Raw genomic sequence first — 21700 nt, 5'->3', positions numbered from 1 at the left:
GCTCGAATTGTTGATAAAATTTAAGGATAAACTTTTTGGCTTGAATGTTCATTAATACGATCATGTAATCTCTTTTGATAATACAAGATATTTAGACTTACGTATTATATCGCTTATTTATAAAAATTATGTAATTTTTAGTTTTGTTTGTAAATAGATATCTATGTTATTATGGACTTGAAATTATTGCTATTGAATTTAAATTATTTTTACTGAAATGAAATTATTTATTTCAAACCAAAATTATTTTTATAGATTACAACTTATTTTTACTAACTCTCTAATATTTTTTAATTAAATTAAATAACAATGTATTTTGTATGCGGATAACCACACCATTTGGCTGGACAAAGTAACCCCTATATATAAAACTGATCGAGTAACCCCTGTAATAATAACTAAATAACCTCTAACACCGACTAAGTAACCCCTATCTATAACATGATTGAGTAAACACTATAACACTAACCAAGTAACCTATATAACACTACAGAAGTAACTCTGATATTGTAATAGTTGGTGACACGATTTGGCCAGCTACATATAAAAGTTTGTGATTAAATATATTATAAATGAATCTTATTTAATAAAGAACTTCTTAAAACGAATTTGATGATGAAAATAGAATTGAGTTATAGACTTATAAGATATTTATTAAAAGTTATGATTAATTTTGTATATATGAAATATTAAAATTTTATTGATAATAAAACTTTATGTAACAATTTTATCTTAAAAATTCTATCTAATTAAAACTCGCTTACTTAGCATCATATGTGTCACAATAATATCTATTTATTCCCTACGTGGAGCGACACTTGGTGAAAAAAATGGAATGCCAAGTGTTGGTGTCTCATGGCCTGGATGCGAGACCTACTTTATTTATTAGTGATATGATATGATATACATAAAGGATAATTTTTTCCTGAGTTTTTAGAGAGCTACATAGGATTAAATTTTTTTAAAGCGCCATGTATGACTATAAATGTTAGGTATAACCAATTAAATAATAGATTTGTAAATTCTTTTAGAATTAAATAATTCAAATGACACATAAGCAAAATTAGCGAATGAGATTTTAAATTTTAAATTAGTTATTTCAAATAAAATATTATTAATTGATATACTATGTACAACATGCATCGTTTTGGCTTCATCTAGTTATACCAATTAATGCGGAATGTAAAAAAAAGTCAAATTAATTTTCACGAAATGTCTTTAATTATGTTATTAAATTTATTTATATAAATCCAATAACATTTTAGTTGATATGTTTCTATTTAAAAATTAGATCAAATTATACCAAATGCGGAGTCAAATAAAATATAAAAATTAAACTATACCGGATTAGAAAATTTTACATTAGACTAGGCATAACATTTTGTATGTGTCTGGATACATTATATATACACTTGTAATATTCATGTTTTGCGTTTTGTGTGTGTTTTATTTACCCAATTCTCACTGATTTGAACTTATCTGAACTTACCTGAACTTATTAAAAGTTTAAAACTTATTTTAGTTGTAATTATACTTGGGTTACCATTACATTTGAAATAAGTGAAAATAAAGTAAACAGAATAGACCCAAAATAACCCTAAAATGGCCGACTACGTTGTGTAGCCAGCCACAAATTTTTCTTGGTGTGACCAGATTAGAGAAATTCAAATCTAATTTGATCTTATAAATTGAATACTATCATATTATCTAAGTAGTAATTTCTTGTAAAAAAAAATAGTAATTTTCATGTAATTTTATTACTTTCTCTCTCTATTTTTTTACAAACCTCATGTAAATTTATCTTTTCAATATACTTTTACTTCTTTTTATTTAACTTTCATAATACGCGGTAATCAACCCAAATATATCGTTCTTTCGGAGACAGAGGGAGTATTTAGTTACTGTACTTTAAAAATAATATCCAACACGCTCTATACAAATAGGAAATGGGGTACATTAATTTTTTTTTTAAACCAAATGGGGTACATTAATAAAACAAAGAGCAAGTAATTTTCAAGAATCCAACGTTAATTAAATTATAGTGATAAAAATTGTAAACTACGGAAAGAGCCTATATTGATAGTTTCCGCCATCTTCAAAGTATTTCAAAACAATCTCTGTCAATTCTTGATACTTTCTGTTTCCCTCTTTTGTCACCACTCACCACATTCTCTTCCCTCTCCTCCTCTACGCCAACCGCCCCACCAACTTCCTCACTTTCACACTCTCTCTCCTCCGAGCTCTCAACAATGGCGGAAGATTCAGAAAAAATGGTGTACCTCCACGGAGATCTCGACCTCACAATCCACGAAGCTCGCGACTTACCCAACATGGACATCACCTCCGAACGCCTCCGTCTCTGCTTCACTGCCTGCAACACTTGCTGTTCCACCCCCCGAGACGACCACCTTCCTCCAAAGAATTCCAAGAATCAACATCGACATCGGCCTCACATCATCACTAGCGACCCTTACGTCGCCGTTGTAGTCCCTCAAGCCACGATTGCGCGTACCCGAGTTCTCAAAAACTCGCAGGATCCTGAGTGGAACGAGCATTTCATCATACCTATTGCGCACCCAATAACTAATATCGAGTTCCAGGTTAAAGACGACGACGTTTTCGGGGCTCAGGTTATTGGAATTTTCTCGCTTCCTGCTTCCAGGCTTTTATCAGAGGAACATATTAAAGGGTGGCAGCCAATTTACTCTCCTTCGACTGGGAAACCGCCGAAACCGGAATCGGCAATTCGAATCGATCTGAAATATACTCCTTGTGAGAGGATTCCAGATCTTAATGTTACTCTGAATGGGGTGAAATCGACTTATTTTCCGTTGAGAAAGGGGAGTTTGGTGAAATTGTATCAAGATTCTCACGGGAAACCTGATTATTTGCCAGAAATTAAGTTAGATGGTGGTGAAATTTATAAACAGAATACTTGTTGGGAAGATATATGTTATGCTATTTGTGAAGCTCATCATATGATTTATATAGTTGGTTGGTCTGTATTTCATAAAGTTAAGTTAGTGAGAGAACCCACTAAGCCATTGCCAAGAGGAGGTGATCTTATACTTGGGGATTTGTTGAAGTATAAGTCTGAAGAAGGTGTTAGGGTTTTGTTGCTTGTTTGGGATGATAAGACTTCTCATAACAAGTATTTCATCAACACGGTATTTTCCTTTTTTTTTTTTTTTGTCTTTGATGATTTTATGGTGTTTGATTTTGCATTTTTATTATGTGAATGGTATCACAGTGTTAAATTTGTAATGGGTTTGTAAATGTGAGTGGGATATTGAGGATTTACTTGGGAGGAGGTCGGGTTAGTATCTAGGTTACGGATTTTTGTGATTGAAGGAGCTGGGATTGGTTAAAAATGGGAGAAAAAGGTTTGTAGATCCAGTTGAGTGGTTAACTTTGTTTAACTTTGATGTGGGTCCTCTCCCTTTCTTTCCATGCTTTTTTTTATGCCTATGTAAAAATTTGTAGTTTTTTTTACATGTATGTCAATGGTGATGAACTTTAATAAAGTGAGTTTTCAGATCAAGTTTGTTTGTTGAGAAGTGATTGAATCTGGGAGTGTTGGGAGCCTAGGAGGAGAAAATTGTTGCAGTAAGGAGATTAAATAATAATGTCCCGGTTTTAATAATTACAAGTTGTAACTAGATTGCAGCTTGTATGTTGGTTTTTTTGGAAAAAGTTTGAGGAATTGACTAGATTGGTGGTCTGGTACTACTAAGATGACTACTTTGTAGGATTGATATAACTTTGAGTGTTGGTGAGATGATGTGGGTGGATTTTTTGGATAGAAGAAGAGTTTGTTGTGGTTGTGCTGGTGATGTGGGGTGTTTGATAATGCGGCTGATTATCCATGTTAATTAGTTTAATTTTAATTTTGGAATTGTCTGAAGTTCTTAACAAAACAAAGATTTCACTTTTTATATGTAATGGAATGATTTAAATTATATTCTATTGTTCTCCTTTGGTTCCCTTCTCTTTGAAAGTCAAAGAGCACAATTTTAAAAGAAACCTGTCATGTTCTAGTGAAGTTTGGAATCAGTTAGTTGATATACTTTAAATCATGGAATTGTCTTAACTATACTTTGATTTCACTTATTCAACTAATGAAATGGATTAAATATTATTCTACTGTTTTCCTTTTTTGGTTACATTACTTAATTAAAAATTAAAGAACATAATGTTATTTAAGGAACCTTTCATACTCAATTGATATGTAATCATATGGAAGATTCTGGTCTTTATTTTTTTTTTTTTTGTAAACTTGTTGTGGAGTGATCAGTTTTGCAATCCAGAATATTTTAGTGAATCAATGTTGGTGCTAGTTGTTTTATTGTAATTGAATGATGCTCCTTCCACTGCTCTTATTTTCACCTAAGCTTCATTTTGTCAAAGTGTTAGGTCAAATAAATGGATGAATAAAAGCTTTTTAGCACTGGTTTTTTTAATGTGCTGGTTGCTGGTTCAAAGATTATGGATATTGCAAAACAATGTTTTGATATCCATTTTGTTTTCTGGTATGTGTTGTTGGCTGTAGGAAGGGGTTATGCAAACACACGATGAGGAAACACGGAAGTTTTTCAAGCATTCTTCAGTTAATTGCGTTTTATCACCTCGTTATGGCAGCAGTAAACTTGGCTACTTCAAGCAACAGGTACTCTTTGATTTGTGAGGCTGAGGCATTTACCACATGTGCTTATTCCGATGTGATTAGTTTTTGACTTCTTTGATCTTTTTTACTTCCATCTTTTTTTTTTATTCTTTATTTATTCCTTGTTACTTTTTATGGAAAGAAAGTGTAAGGAAGGCCCCTGGCATAGGCCTTTAATTATTTTTTTTCCTTGGCTTTACGCCTTTACAACCTTAAGATTTTGTCTTCCTTGATTTTCTGTTTATATATATATATATATATATATATATATATATATATATATATATATATATATATATAGGACCGAGTTATAATGAGAACCAAGGCTATAATAAAAACTAGAAACTAATCTAGGCCCTTAGATCATGTTTATCGCACGGTCAACATGCTTCCCGTGTCATTAATGACATTTTCGTAATATTTCAACTTTACAAACTGATTTCCAATTTCATTTCTAAAAAGTAAATGAAAAGTTAGTAAAAGTAAATTAAATGAGCCATAAAGTTAATGAAATTGTCTTAAATAAAAGTTAAAAAACTGGAAAAAAGTTTAAAAATTCGCGAAATTACGAAAATGTCATTAATGAATGCGGGAGAGATGTAAGCCGTCGAATGTAGGGTGATTAAAGGATGATATTGGTTCCTAGTTCCTATTATTCACATTGGTTCTCACATGATCTCAATTATATATACACACACACATACACACACACACATGTGTGTGTGTGTGTGTATATGTATACATATATGTACATATGCGCGCGCGCGCACACAGAGATATATAGATATACTCCCTCCGTGTTTTTTTTAAGTGTTACACTTTTACCGGCACATAGTTTTAGGCAATTTAATTGAATTAAATAAAATAAGAGGTAAGTGGGGTAGTTGGAGTATTAAAAAATTGTAAAAGAAAGATAGTAGGGTTAATAGTTTATTGAAAAGTAATGAATGTGATAGGAAATATATAATAAAAAAGTAGTAGTGTGTTTGGGTGGGAACCATGAGAGGAGAGAGATATAATATTTTAATGTAGCTTTTTGCCAAAACAAGGAAGTGTAACACTTAAAAAAACACGGCTGGAAATGGGAAGTGTAACACTTAAAAAAACACGGGGGGAGTATATTCTTTACTCTCACAGCATTCTTGAGCAGGAGGGTGGTTAAGAATCATACTTTGTCTTAGAGGTTATTGGCCCGAATAAGAACATACGCTTAAAACAATGGGGAGGATGTTTATTTTCTGTTACATCTATGGTATTGGTTTCAATGATTGATCCAAGCATCATAGTATCTTTTGCCTGTATAGAAATTTCAGGCCTTTGTGGATGTGGGCTCTCTTATGAGTTTGCTGTGAGAGTGTATTTATGTTAAGTTATATTTCTGGTGACTTTACATCCTTAGCTGCCAAGTTGATATTTTTGTGTGGTAGTTTGATAACTAGCTGTTTATCACATTCTAGGCTGCTTCAGGGCCTGTCCATGTTGTCATCCGCCACGGCTGCCAATACTTTTATTGGTATATGTGATTTATTGGTATTTGTGATATCTCTGCAGGTTGTTGGAACTTTGTTTACGCATCATCAGAAATGTGTTCTTGTAGATACACAGGCATCTGGTAACAACAGAAAGGTTACCGCTTTCATAGGAGGTATAGATCTGTGTGATGGGCGCTATGACACACCTGAGCACAGACTTTTCCGTGATCTTGACACAGTTTTCAAAGATGATTTTCACAACCCCACATTTCCTGTGAGTATATGATCCCATTTTGCTTTTTGTTGGGAAACATCCTGGTGTTACTTTCTCTTTGTAGAATTCCATCCTAGAATCCAGTACTCTAGCTACTTTGTTAGATTTTTACCATTACTCTTTTCTGCATGTGCATATTTGTTTAGCCCTTTGATCTCTATTATCAATTCGACATCTATACTTATATCAATGATATGTAGTCGTACATCCTTAAAAAAAAAAAAAACCTAGAAATCTAACCCATCCTCCTAATTATGTAGTAGGTTAAGTTATGTGAGAAGTAGTATCAATATTGGATGCCTATAAAATATAATAAGTTGAATCAATAAAAATAAGGTTAAATTAATACTGTATCAAACTTCTATATATATAAAAAAATCAAATAATAAATATATCTAGAATTAAGTATCCCAGACTCCCCTGCAAGACAAATTCCTACTCCAACCGATTGATTAGATGTTCACAAGGAGAGCTACGTCTTATTGATACCCTAGATCTAGGGTGCGTTCTATTCACTTGATTTTTACTTATTAGAACCTATCAGATCTTGTTTGAACTTATCTAAACTTATTAGCCCTTATTAGAACTTATTTTAGTTATAAATTGAACTTGGGTAACCCTGATTAACCCTTATATCAACTTATCTTCCTGAACTTATTGAACAATTTACCCTTGTCTGAACTTATTTTTCCTGAAATAGGTGGAAATAAGGTGAACAACACAGGGCTCTATTATGAGTATTTGTGGCTTTCTTAAAATACAATTAAACCTATTTTCATGGAATCATGTAATTCAAAGACAATAAGCCCGACATCCTAACTTCTTAACAATCCATTCTTCTTACTCACATGGAGAAATTCCTGTCTTTAAATAAGATATTTTAATTTGTCTACTCCTCTTGTGATCAAGACGATGGAATAATGGCAATATTAATCATCCTTAATCTAGTATTTGCATACACATAATCAATTAAGCATGAATACATAAACATTTAATACAGATTTAAAAGAATAAATCAAGCATCAATCATGGCTAGGACTTAACCAATTTCTAGATTAATAAAGTAATATAAAGAAGAGAGAAAAGAAGAAAAGAAAATTTGATACTTGATTAATACAAATGATGATAAAGTTTTTAATAAAGTATTAGTAGGAGCAGTAGTAGTAGTAATAGTAGTTCTCTTGCTAGTAGTAGTAGTAGTTCTCCAATTAATTGAATTAATTGAAAGTCAACAAAGCTATTTGAATCAATTGGAAGTCAAATTCATTTATATGATTTGATGAATATTATGTGTATAGATCATAGTAAGAGACATTGACTAAAAAATAGGGAAAAAAGAAAAAAAAAAGCATTGATTTTGGAGGAAAAAATAGCGATATGAAGTGACATGTGTCATTTTTGATGCCTGTTTTAGTATTATATATTGATGAGGTTAAATATGCACTTAAATGTGTACAAAGTAGGATTTATCATTAGGTAATCTTCTATTTTCCTACCTGCATTCGTTATTGGAAAATTAATTTGTGGATTTTAACTTTCTTAAGTTCTTTATCATATAGAGAAAATAATTGAAGAGAATGAGTTACTAGATAAGTAAATATTAATCTCACCAGTTCTCTCTGTATGATATGAAAACATTTGAACAACCATTGTTTAGTTAGTTGTTGATTTTTCTAGTTTATGGATTTCATAGGCTGGAACAAGAGCTCCAAGGCAGCCATGGCATGACTTGCATTGCAGAATTGACGGTCCTGCTGCGTATGATGTCCTAATAAATTTTGAGCAGAGGTGGAAAAAGGCTACAAAATTTAGAGAGTTTGGATTTCGGAAGAAGATGTCTCGTTGGCACGATGATTCTTTAATCAAGTTAGATCGTATCTCTTGGATACTTAGCCCTAAGCGTTCATCCAAAGATGATGAGCTTACTGAAGTCCCGAAAGAGGATCCTGAACTATGGGTTTCAAAGGAAGGGCATTCAGAAAATTGGCATGTTCAGGTAATATTTGTAACATTCGTAATATTGTCGACTCCTTTATATGTTATTTCCCTGTCCTTATACGTTATAGTATTCCTGCGTGCTGTTACTTTGTGAACGAATTGTTTGCTTGTTTGGGTTTATTTACAGATATTCCGTTCGATTGACTCGGGATCACTGAGGGGATTCCCTAAAACGGTCTCTCAAGCCAAGTCTCAGGTTAACATCTTTATGTTCTCTCTCGATCTATTTCTGACCAGGATCTTAAGCTATATGCCAAGACTGTCATAATATACTGTGGTACAAATCTTGGTTCTAACTATCAAAGTCTCAAATTCCAAGGCAGTCAGTTTGCCTAAAGAAAAAGAAGCAAGTATTTAAATAAAGTTATCATGTTTAACGATCTGATGGAAAGTCGGTTGCAACTCTTGCAAGTACTTGTAATAGATTAACACTAACAAGGGTAGTTTGGGAATTTTAGTACTTTTAGGTTAGTAGCCCTCATTCCTAACTAAGCCTTAGTAAAAATAAGGGATAGTATATGCATTTGCTATCATGTGAATTATGAGGAAAAATGTTGAGAGTAGTAACCTCAAGTTACTAGGAGAGTGATAACCTAAAGTTATCAAGAGAGTGATAGCCTTAAGCTATTAATTTATTCTTTTGTATCTGATTTCAGCCATTATTAATCAAAGTATCAAGCTTTTATCTCTTAATTAGTCTTTAAATCAGAAAATACTAAGTCAGTCCATAACAATTGGTATCAGAGCAGGCGGTCTTGTGGGCTGCCGTTGATTGGAACCACCAGTCCGTACCACCGCTTAAAAAAAAAATGCAGTTTGCTGGAACAGATGGCGAACGACTCATGAAGAAATGGATTCATGAGGAATTTAAATACATTTCCCTTAAAAGGGAGCAAGGAATTTCAGATCATGTGGAGGAGAAGAGAATCCGGCCGGAGCTTCAAATTCACGAATTTAATGGAAGAAACTCAGATGACTGGATCTTCCAAATGGAGGATTACTTTCATTTTTTTCCAGTTGAATGAAAAGGAGAAGCTCAAGGTTGCCATCATCGGGCTTTGCGGCGAAGCGTTACAGTGGTTCAAATGTGAACACAGGTGGCTACCATTTCGTGACTGGCAAGAATTGAAGACTTGGCTGCTTCGAAATTCAGGGAGGTGGCTACCAAATAAGAAGGAAAGGAGTGAGAAATCTCCGGAATTATTAGAGAAAGAATCCATTAGGGCAGTGGTGGAAGTGGCGGTCAACCAAGCGATGGCAACGGAAAGGGAGAGGGGGGCTGAGGAGAAGAAAGGCCATCTGGAATCCAAACCCTCGGCCGAGCAAGGCGTTGCAATTGTGGGCACGGAGAGGAAGGGTGAGGAAGGTTTTACAGATAAACCAACTGAAGTTGTTTTCTGACGGTGCTTTGGTGTCCGTGAAGGGCAAGCTGGAGTCACCGGCGAATCTGGTGGTGGACGGTGGACCTGATGGGCGAGGTGAGTTAACTGGTGGGGTATTCTGTACTAGTGATTTTGGTGGTGAGGTGAGTGTTTTCGAAGGTGGCCATGGTGGTGGTTTCACAAGCAAACCCACCAAAGTTTCATTTGAGGGAAGCGGAGATGGCCGAAGAAGGTCTGAAATTGAATTTTCACCACTAAGGGTCGCAAGGAAGGTTGGTGATTTCTCTAGTGGATTTGCCGGTGGGGGTCACGGTGGAGTCGATGTCGAATATGGGGTGATTCTTTGGACTGTGCGAAGGGCTGAGGTTGATGTGTTTGAAGGCGATAGAATAGGAGGATGTTTCGAAAAGGGTGGTGCCAATAGTAGTGGATCCGGTGGTGGTCCAGGAGTTTTGGCTGGAAAAGATAAGCGCGGTGATAAGACCACCGCTTGTGGTGGCCTGAACGAGAGAAGGTTATGGCTGGGTGAAGGGCGGATCAGGTGCAAGCGAGTCCGGTGGTGGACTTCATGGACGTGCTGGTGGGTTGACAGGTGGATTGATATGTGCTAGTGATTGTGGTGGTGGAGTGAACGATTTTGAAGGTGGCTTTTGGGGTGGGTTCATATGCAAACCAACCAAGTTTTTGTTTAAGCAAAGATGGTCGAGGCGGGCTAGGTGGTGAAACCGAGTCGCCGCCAATGATGGCGATAAGAAGAGGCGGTGACTTCTCCGGTGGTTTTACCGGCGGTGGCCCAGGTAAGTTCGTGCAACAGACTAGCGTAGGATAACAATAATAAAGCCGAAAGGTTGATGTTTGATTACTAAGCTCAAAGCTTTCAAAAGATAAACATGGCTTTAGGCCATTACTCTCCAAGTGTTTTCTCACAATTTTCTGAATGAATTTCTCTTGCTAGGCTACTCCAAAATTATACTACAACCACCACATAAAAATGGCAACTAAGCCTTAATTAATACATGTACTACTATTGTCATATTACTACTTTAAGCTAGTCTAACAAAATACTAAAGCTGCTGCTGTCCCCTCTACTCTTCTGCTCCTCCAACGGTGTTGTTGTTGTTGTGTTGCTTTTGTTTCTGCCTTCTGCTGTACACAAGAGTCATGGGTGGTGGTGGGTTAGGATGTATTGCAATACCGCCCCCCAAAAGAGCCACCTTGTCCTCAAGGTGGAAGTCCGGGAATCGCTTCTTAATTGTCTCGACATCCTCCCATGTGGACTCAAAGTCAGGAACTCCGAGCCACTTGATCAATGCCTCCAATCTACCCTTAGCCCCCTGCATTCGTCGCAACTCTAGCACAGCCTCGGGTTCAACCACTAGCTCTAGCTCCGGCGTATCTGAGTTGGTATAGTAGGAGAACTAGGAACCTCACCAATTGCGCGCTTCAATTGAGATATGTGGAAGACAGGATGGATACGGCAATGGTCAGGTAATTGAAGCTTGTACGCCACCTTCCCCACGCGTTGTATCACCTCATAAGGCCCATAGAATCGAGCCGCCAGTTTTTCGAATGGCCTCCTTGCCAATGACCTCTGCGGATATGGCTACAATTTTAAGAACACGAAATCCCCTACCTGGAACTCCTCATCCCTCCTCTTCAAGTCAGCGTTCCGTTTCATAATATACTGTGCGCGCACCTTGTTCTTCAACTCATCTAACATCAAATCGCGCTCCTTCAAAATCTCTTCTACTGTATCCACCGCAGTCTGCCCTGCTCCTACCTTGAGCAACTTGGGAGGCGACCTGCCATAAACTGCCATGAAGGGAGTGATTTGGGTCGAAGATTGTGGAGTGATATTATAGGAGTATTCGGCCCAATGAAGCCACTTGGCCCAATGTCTTGGTTGTTCCCCCGCAAAGCAACGAAGATACGTCTCCAACCTCTTGTTAACCACCTCAGTTTGGCCGTCCGTTTGAGGGTAGTACGAAGTACTCTTCTTCAATTCCGTACCCTGCATACGAAAAAGCTCACGCCAGAAATACTCAAAAATATCCGGTCACAGTCAGAAACAATACTCGCCGGAACCCCGTGTAACCTTACGACCTCCTTAGCAAACACCTCCGCCACCCCATAAGCCGTAAAAGGGTGCTTGAGCCCAATGAAATGAGCGTACTTCGACAAACGGTCCACCACGACTAGGATCGTATCAATTCCCTTCGACTTCGATAGCCCCTCTATGAAATCCATACTTATGTCCTCCTAAATTCGCTCCGGACACGGCAACGGCTGGAGTAACCCCGCCGGCGATTTTTGAGAATGTTTATTCCGCTGGCAAACCGCACAGCTTCGCACATAATCGGCCACCTCACGCCTCATTCCGGCCCAAAACCAATCGGCCCCAATTTTGAGGTAAGTCTTTGTTTCCCCGGTGTGACCCCCTTCTGGCGAATCATGATATACTCGGAGTAAAGATTGCTTCAAACTGGAATTCCGTGGCAACACTATTCGGCCCTTGTACATGAGGCGATCCCCCTCCACCGTATACCCACGACCTTCTCTCCCCTGGCTCCACCTCTGTTTTCAGCCGCTGAATTTCAGTGTCACTTGCTACTTCTTCCCTCGTGATCAAAGCCCCCATCTCACTTTCGCCTTCATCCCCGCCCCTTCTAGACAAGGCGTCCGCCACTTTGTTTGCTACCCCGGGTTTGTATTGGAGTTCAAAGTCGAACCCGATCAATTTGCGAACCCACTTTTGGTACTCCATACCAATTTCTCGCTGTTGCGTTATGTATTTGAGGCTTTGTTGGTCACTTCTTATCACGAAACGCCTCCCCAATAAGTAATGCTTCCACTTTTCCACCGCCAAACACACGGCCATGAGTTCTTTCTCGTAAATTGACTTACTCCGCCCTCGCGGGCCCAACACCTTGCTAAAGAACGCCACATGCCTCCCTTCTTGCATCAAAATTGCCCCTAAACCGTACCCCGATGCATCCGATTCAACAATGAACAATTTAGAGAAATTGGGCATACCCGAAACCATGGCAGACTTGAGTGCTCGGAAGGCCTCATCCGCCTCCTTCGACCACCCAAAATTGTCTTTCTTGAGTGGATCAGTGAGGGGTCGGGCAATATGAGCATATTGGCGAATGAAGAAACCCCCTTTAATCCCTTAAGGATTTGGGAGTGGGCCACTTGAGCATTGAGCCCACTTTCTCATGATCCACGGCCACGCCATCACTAGAAATTATGTGGCCCAAGTATGCCACTCTTTCTTTGCCAAACTCACATTTTTTATAATTAGCAAACAACACATGTTTCTTAAGAATAGCAAGCACTAATTGAATATGCGTTTCATGCTCATGCGCACTACCACTATATACTAATATGTCATCAAAAAATACAAGCACAAACTTACGTAAGTAAGGTCGAAATACCTCATTCATCAAGGATTGGAAAGAAAGTCGCCGGTGCATTCGTAAGACCGAAAGGCATCACGAGAAACTCGTAGTGGCCTTCATGGGTGCGGAAGGCGGTCTTATGTGTGTCCTCCGGTCGTACTAGAATTTGGTGATAGCCGGCTTTAAGGTCCAATTTCGAAAACACCCGGGCTCCATGCAACTCATCAAGTAACTCATCAATCACCGGTATTGGGTATTTATCGGGCACGATTTCTTTGTTTAATGCCCGATAATCTACTCAAAACCTACAAGACCCATCTTTCTTTTTAACCAAGAGCACGGGGCTTGAGAAAGGACTTGTTGAGGGTCTAATTATCCCGGCCGCGAGCATTTCCCCAATAAGCTTTTCGATTTCATCTTTTTGGAATTGGGGGTATCGGTACGGCCGGACACTCATGGGATTACTCCCCTCCTCGAGTACAATAGCATGTTCGTGACCTCGATTTGGTGGCAATCCCTTGGGGTCCGAAAAGACTTCTTCATATTCTGCCTCCGGTGCCTCCAGCGTCACCAATTCGCCGGCTTCCCCGGCCTCATCTTCCTCAACTAACAACACACTCAACCCCTTAGTCGCGCACACGTGGGTGGGGCCGGTCCACCGCCCATCACAGCGGAAGCATAGCCCCCTTGCCTTCTTATCAGCTATCTCCCTCTCCGTCAGCCGCCGCGCCGCCGCACCTCCCCGTTGAACCTGATGGTATTCGAGTGACTCTGATTGGCCATTGGCCGTAGAGTAGCTGGGTTTACTGGATGATTGGGTTAAAGGTGTTGGATTTGTTTGTGGCAAGGTTCGAATTGTGTTTGGGTGGGAATTGTAAGGAGTTGTGTTTAGGCTGGAAGCTAGGCTGTGGATATTAGAGTTTTGGGCTGGCCAGTCCCCAGCAAGGTGGAAACGGGGCTTTTGTTAAAATACGAATGGGTCCGGGTCCGGGTGAGGCTCCACCTGATTTTCGCGGGTTGTTAACCCGATTCCTCTCTTCAACCCGAATGGCTAGATCCATAGCGTCTTCCAGGGTCAACGGGTTGAGCATCCGGATCTCAGCTCTTATCTCCTACTTTAAGCCATTCACAAACTGTCCTTTCATCAAGCTCTTCGGTACATCCATTAATGGTGACGCTTTCTCGATGAACGTCCGCCGATACTCCACCACCGAGGTGGTTTGCACCACCGCCAACCACTGCTCATGCAGCGTACCCGCGTTCACCGGTCGGAACTGTACTAACACGCGCCCTTTTAAATCCTCCCATCCTTCGAGGGGTCGCCGCCGACTTTCCCACTGATACCACCGCAAGGCATCGCCACCACAGCGCCTTGAAGTTTCTCAACCTCCGTCAATTGGTAAAATTGAAAATACTGCTCGCTTCGGAGTATCCACCCGTCGGGGTCGGATCCGTCGAATACTGGCATATCGAGTTTGCGAAACTTCCAATTTCCCCGATTTTCGCGGTTCTCGTTGTGATACCTGTATTGCCCATTAGCTCCCGGCTCCCACGACCCTAGCCGGAGTCCGTTAAATCCCCCTAATCCCATCAGCGTCTCGTTAAATCCCCCTAACCCCATATCGAAGCGATTCATCTTGCCTTCTAGTGACTGTCTTACTTTGTCAATGAACTCGTCCTGCCTCTTCAACAACGTCTGTTGAAGGGAATTCTCTCCGTCCCCGAGTTTCTCACACATCTCTTCCATTCTTTCCTCTAACGCCGCCACTCGCTCCGGCGTCACCGTCAAGGCCGTCGACGGCATGGTGGCTCTGATACCAAATGCAACGGACTAGTGTAGGATAACAATAATAAAGCCGAAAGGTTGATGTTTGATTACTAAGCTCAAAGCTTTCAAAAGATAAACATGGCTTTAGGCCATTACTCTCCAAGCGTTTTCTCACAATTTTCTGAATGAATTTCTCTTGCTAGGCTACTCCAAAATTATACTACAACCACCACATAAAAATGGCAACTAAGCCTTAATTAATACATGTACTACTATTGGCATATTACTACTTTAAGCTAGTCCAACAAAATACTGAAGCTGCTGCTGTCCCCTCTACTCTTCTGCTCCTCCAACGGTGTTGTTGTTGTTGTGTTGCTTTTGCTTTTGCCTTCTGCTGTACACAAGAGTCACGGGTGGTGGTGGGTTAGGATGTATTGCAGTTCGCCGGTGGAAATGGAGACAGGCGGTACACAAGAAGGGGTGGTGCTTTCGCCGGTGGTTTTACCGGCAGCTTGTGTTTGGCCGGAGGTGGAGCAGAAGGCATGTTTCAAGGAGAGTGGTTATTTGGTGGGGTCTTCAAGAATGCAGGAGCAGCTTTTGGCAGAAGAGCTTTTGGCAGAAGGTTGACTGGAATTTTCTTTGCCTTGTGGAAGAAGCCAATTATACAAGATGGGGTTAGTAAGGGCAAATTGGTCAATGGGCTGAAGGCTACTAGCATAAACAAACTCTGGCTGCTGGTGCCACGTGCATATAAGGGAAGAAAAGAGCTACAGGCTAATCCAATTCAATTTGATAAAGCCATGCAAATTATTGGGCCCACTTACCCTTCATATTTTGGGCTTGTTAACTATAGGTCTATCCATCCAACATCAGTTATGAAACCCAACTCTTATAACCTCACATATTCAAGCCAAATTTCACATCCTTCATCAACCTTGACAGATCATTGCTGTCGCCGAGAATCGAGTATTATCCACCTTGAGGACAAGGTGGAAGTTTAGGGGGCCGATAATGTAATAGACTAACACTAACAAGGGTAGTTTGGGAATTGTAGTACTTTTAGGTTAGTAGCCCTCATTCCTAACTAAGCCTTAGTATAAATAAGGGATAGTATATGCATTTGCTATCATGTGAATTATGAGGAAAAATGTTGAGAGTAGTAACCTCAAGTTACTAGGAGAGTGATAACCTAAAGTTATCAAGAGAGTGATAGCCTTAAGCTATTAATCTATCCTTTTGTATCTGATTTCAGCCATTATTAATCAAAGTATCAAGCTTTTATCTCTTAATTAGTCTTTAAATCAGAAAATACTAAGTCAGTCCATAAAAGTACTGTTGCCAGATTTCCCAATTATTGAAAACAATTATTTTGTATTAAATTTTAAAAGTCCGTGGTTGATGTATTAATGTCCTTCTATCATGTTTTGCAGAATCTTGAGTGTGCCAAAAATTTGGTGATTGATAAAAGCATACAAACAGCATATATCCAGGCAATCAGATCTGCACAGCGCTTTATATATATTGAAAATCAGTATTTTATCGGATCATCTTATGGATGGCCTTCTTACAAAAATGCAGGTCAGGCAGACACTCTTGTTATTCTGTGGTGTTATTTACATGTGCCATATGTATTAGTCTAACAATTGCAGGGGTGGGCAAGCTTCTTTTGTAAGAGTTTAGTGAACTTTTATCTTTTTTAAAGTATTTAGGTACTCTCAGGATAGAAATAGCTACTAAGGGCTGGTTTAGTTCACCTTATTTTGTTTAACTGATGTTATTTGATCTGGTCTAATTGTTTGATTGACCAAACTTTGATCTGATGTGTTTGATAATCTATAAAGAAAGAATGTATCATGTTGGATCATGTTAGATTCGTATTAATGTATATTTTATTATTATTATAATATTTTTAATTACATAATTAAAGATATTTAGCAATAAAAAGCTACACATAAAATGATAAAGTACGTCAAAATTTATTTCTCTTGATCATATCTTATTTGAACTTATTTTTTCTGATTTGAACTTATTTTTTCAAATATGATATGAAATAAGTAAAAATAAGGTGAATTAAACATGGCCTAAATGGTCACTTGTTTTCATTGCCTTTTGTTCCTATTAGACAACTTTCATATTATTGTAAGACGTTGGAGTTAATGAAGTAGCTGATGGGTTGTTGAAGTTTTTTTTTTAATTTTTTTTATTTTTTTAAAGCTATGACCCTTAGAAGGTTGCTGATGTTCCTCTGTATCTTGTCATAATTAGGTGCTGATAATATGATCCCTATGGAGTTGGCTTTAAAAATTGTCAGTAAAATTAGAGCCAAGGAAAGATTTGCGGTGTATATTATCATACCAATGTGGCCAGAAGGTGATCCAAAGTCTGCTGCTGTGCAAGAAATTCTTTATTGGCAGGTTAGGAGGAATTACGATTTTACAAAGCCTTTTGATCTTAAATGCATGCTGTAACCGTTTCCCTGGAATGTAGTAATATTTGTAAATTTTTTTAAAAATAAGACCTCACTGTCCAGGATCATGTATCCTTTTTTTAATTGAGATCTAATAAATTTTGTCCTTTTGGCTCCATTCCTTCATGTGAAATTCTCTTTTTATCGGATGTAATAAATTCATTTTCTTGATTTCCTTCTAGGCAAAATGAAATTAAGGACTGTTGTAGTGCATTTATGTTAAGATTTGTGTTGTTTTCCTCACAGAGTCAGACGATGCAAATGATGTATGAAGTTGTTGCTCGTGAACTGAAAACAATGCAGCTAACAGATTTGCGTCTTCAAGATTATCTAAATTTCTATTGCCTTGGTAATCGAGAAGAAGTTCCTGAGGAGTCTCTGAAGGAAGCAGAGCAATCAAGTGACAAGGTTGGTGTTCTTTTCTATCTTGTTTCCTTGTCCTTATGTTGGAACTTAAACTTGAGGACTACAGTTGAGTTTAACTGGAAATGGTTACATTGCAAATATCTTGATTCTCAACTCACTAGCTCCTAATAGATTTTGTATGAAATAAGAGGTTCAAATTTTAAAACTCTATAGGTACATGTATAGAATAATTATATAAGGATTGCTTCTGATTCATGGAGTTTCACCATGTTTTAACCAGCACGATGTTAAGCTTGATTTCTATTTAATGTGGCATGTCTATGGGCTCTGTTTTAAAGTTGCAAGGCTGTTGCTGCTCTATGGAGCATATGCTTTGTTTCTTATGGCATAAAATTGGCATGGTTTTCTTAACAGCCAAATGCTGATGGTAGGCATAATGAAGCTGATTATGTGTTCCCTAACAACATGATTCTATCAGATTTCAGATTCATACAAATACCGCAGATTTATGATCTATGTACATGCAAAGGGAATGATTGTTGATGATGAGTATGTTTTAATGGGATCTGCTAACATCAACCAACGATCTTTAGCTGGTACTAAAGACACAGAAATTGCTATGGGTGCTTATCAACCCCATCATACTTGGGCTAACAAGAAAAGGCACCCTAAAGGCCAGGTTTGCTTGCATATCCTTACTGTGCATTCTTTTCCTCTAAAAGCTATTTTTGTTGATCTTTTGAGCTTAGGCATTTGCTCTCCCTCTCCTAATTGTCCTGACTGTTCCATTCACCTGGCCATCTGTTTCTCAGCATTTTTGAATATTTACCTGTGTTCTAATATACTAGTAATTGCATGCGAGGCTTATGTATGAAATGTTATAGCTTTAACAAGAATTGTTAAGCCTAAAGATATTGTTTTACTACTACTAAATGTTTAGATATTGGTTTTAGCTTCTGTTGTAAGGATTGGAGTTTCTAAATAGATTACAAGTTTACAACAGTGGAAAAATAAACGAATCAATTATGTTGTGGCACAGTTGGATTGTATTCTTTTTGGTTTACACGTCTGGCATTTTAACATCTGCAATGACCACAACCCATACTTTTAGATCAGCTCTGTTATTTTGTGTGTTTCCTTATAATAGCCTACTAAATCATTTAAGCTAATGTTTTGCAGGTGTACGGTTATAGATCATCGTTGTGGGCTGAGCATCTTGGGATGCTAAATGAGTGTTTTGATGAACCGGAAAGTGTAGAATGTGTGAGAAAAGTAAATGAGATTGCTGAAGATAACTGGAAGAGATTTACAGAAGAAAGTTTCACATTGTTGCAGGGCCACCTTCTTAAGTACCCATTGCAGGTGGATGATGATGGTAAAGTCGAATCCTTGCCCAATCAAGATACTTTCCCTGATCTCGGAGGCAAAATACTTGGTGTTCCTTCCAACACGCTCCCTGACGTCCTTACTACGTAAACTCCAAGGTTAGGTTATCTTGGCAAAGTACCTGGTGGGAGATTATGGCGGACAAAAAATCAAACATTGAAGCAACTGCTGTATCTTTTGCACAGCTTTATTTAAATTATATTTATTTTGTTTATTCAATTTTAAATTTTTGTTGTATTTCTAACTTTCTTTTGGTAATTTGTTAATTGACAAATTGTAAATGCAGCATTTGAATGATATGATGGTAGATTTGCGTTTGTACTTGGTGAAATGTAATGGTTGATTACTTCAGCATAGACCTGACAAATGGGTCATTCGGATTGAGTATGGGTCGGGTCATTTCGGGTCGGGTCAAGTTCGGGTCAAAAGATTATCGGGTCAACACTTCGGGTCGAGTTCGGGTCGGGTCAATTTTCGGGTCCAATTTTCAGGTCAACTTCGGGTCGGGTTAACTTTTAGTCGAGTCATGTATATTCGGGTGATTCATTGGGTTAAATTCAACTCTGTATATATATTTATTTATTTATTGACGAAAAACTCACTATGGTTACTTTTTTCATGGATTATAGTAATTGTTTGACTTTTATTAAACTTTTTTTTTTTTTTTTTTTTTTTTTTTTTTTTTTTTTGTGTTGTAAGAGGGATGCTCTAACTAATTGAGTTATACCTCACTCTCTTATTGATCTTAGTTTTAATACGTACTCTTATTATCATTGTCATTGTTGTAATAATTTCTTTAAATTATTCTTATACCCCCTTCGTCCCAAATTACTCTTAACGATTTGACATTTTACACTATTCACACATCTCACTTTGACCATCTTTTTTAGCTATTATATGAAAGTCAACGTAGTCATGTAATATGTTGTTGGGTCTATTTTAATGTATAATTTCCTAATATAAACTTTTTATAACTTATATAATTATTTACTAAAAGAAGTTAAAGGTCGGGTCATTTTCGGGTCGGGTTAACTTCGAGTCTCGGGTCAACTTCGGGTCAGGTCGTTTCGGGTCTCGGATCAACTTTGGGTCAGGTCATCTCGGGTTGGGTCGTTTCGGGTTGTGTCATTTCGAGTTTCGGGTCCAGGTCGGGTCAGTTCTACTTCGGGTCGGGTATGGGTCAGGTCGGGATAATTCGGGTTTTGGGTCAATTTCGGATCATTGGTTTCGGGTCGATTTCGGGTCATGGGTTGGGTCATTCGGGTCGGGTCATTAGGTCTAGGTCAGGATATATTCTCTTTCAAATGTAGGAAAGTTTGTATGGAAAAAAAAAGAAAAAAAAGGACTGAGTCAGTCTTGTTCATACAATGCTTGTTTGGAAGGACGACTAAGGTCAATTGCTCGATTTTTACTCCGTTAATATTCATGTTCTGAAATATGTTACGAAGTAACTTAAGGTAATTAAAGGGTATTTCCCGTTAAAAGAAAAAAGAGAAGAAAAAAAAAAGGAAATTTCTAAAATATAGTTCTACGGTTCTTGTTATTCGCAATTTTTGCCATTTTTAGATGATTTAAATGACTTGCAACTTTTGTTTTTCTTTCCTTTTATGATAAGTTTTTAGGGTTAAATTTACTATTTTACCCTTATTTTTTTTAATCAACCTTATTAAACTACAAATTTGATTATATAAATCAAACCCTAACCTTAATTAAATTACTCTCATACCCAATTATTTTTTTCTATCTCCTCCAACCCCATTCTCAAGGTACATTCTTCATCGTTAGTGGTTCTTCATCGTCAAGGTTCGTCGAGGTTCCAGATCGTCGGGGTTCATTGGTTAGCTGAGGTCGGTGAGTTGTTGCGGAGGGTTTGGTGAGTTGTGTCTTAGATCGGAGGGTTTGGTGGGTTGTGGGTTCGGGGATCGTCGGTGCTAGATATGTGGGTTTAGGTGTCATCGGTTGCGGCTTACTTCGGTGGGTTTGGGGGTCGTGGGTTTGATGGTCATGGGATCGTCGGTGTTGTGTGTGGTTGTGGCTGAGATCGTTGACTTAGGTGGGTCGTGGTTTGGTGGTTGCTGGTTAGTAGGTTCAGCGGTGCTAGGTTCGGTGGTTGTTGGGTTCGTCGTTGCTTGGGTCGCTGAGGACGAGGGTTGTCAGTGTTGGGTTTGCTGGGTTCGAAGGTAGGTGGTGGTGGCGGCCTGGTGGGTGGTTTATGTACAACTAGGTGTTGCTGCTGGTGGTGGGTTATTTTTTTAAATTTGGTTGAATTTGTTATTTTTTTTTAAAGTTGGATTAATACTTAAGTATATACTCTTATCTTTCAATAAGCATGCTTAGGGTCTTTTGCCTATAGCCCGCAATGCCTCTGAAAGGATAGTAGTTGATTTGTAGTTTATCATAATTATAAATAAAAAAAAATATAGTCTTAGTAGAGTTTGTGAATACTGAATAGTGTAAAAAATACTGAATAGTGTAAAAAAAAGTGTTAACTATGAGCACTCACATCATTGAGGAGAAAAGTGT

The 21700-nt window shown here is 38.2% G+C and overlaps 1 protein-coding gene across 1 annotated transcript; it reads left to right on the top strand.

Annotated features, from left to right (window-relative positions):
• Window positions 1-1969: 1969 nt before the first annotated feature.
• On the top strand, window positions 1970-19513 carry LOC110713813 (phospholipase D delta-like). Its single transcript, XM_021892253.1, has 10 exons — window positions 1970-3167; window positions 4550-4666; window positions 6215-6409; window positions 8103-8405; window positions 8535-8603; window positions 16389-16536; window positions 17224-17372; window positions 17672-17833; window positions 18270-18470; window positions 18971-19513. Exons 1-10 carry the CDS (start codon window positions 2250-2252, stop codon window positions 19265-19267), a joined length of 2559 nt encoding a protein of 852 aa, XP_021747945.1. The 5' UTR covers window positions 1970-2249; the 3' UTR covers window positions 19268-19513.
• Window positions 19514-21700: the final 2187 nt, after the last annotated feature.

The sequence above is a fragment of the Chenopodium quinoa genome, unplaced genomic scaffold (assembly GCF_001683475.1).
Source record: "Chenopodium quinoa cultivar QQ74 unplaced genomic scaffold, ASM168347v1, whole genome shotgun sequence".
NCBI lineage: Eukaryota > Viridiplantae > Streptophyta > Magnoliopsida > Caryophyllales > Amaranthaceae > Chenopodium > Chenopodium quinoa.
The sequence above is the reverse complement of the archived record's forward strand: the minus strand, read 5'-3'. Positions and strand labels throughout refer to the sequence as shown.

What these genes read in the sequence shown, in the direction of transcription:
- LOC110713813 (XM_021892253.1), top strand. Translation starts at nt 2,250, where the DNA reads ATGGCGGAAGATTCAGAAAAAATGGTGTACCTCCACGGAGATCTCGAC. An exon ending in TCTCTCAAGCCAAGTCTCAG is followed by an intron (nt 8,604 to 16,388) that starts GTTAACATCTTT and finishes CATGTTTTGCAG; the next exon opens with AATCTTGAGTGTGCCAAAAA. An exon ending in AAAGGCACCCTAAAGGCCAG is followed by an intron (nt 18,471 to 18,970) that starts GTTTGCTTGCAT and finishes AATGTTTTGCAG; the next exon opens with GTGTACGGTTATAGATCATC.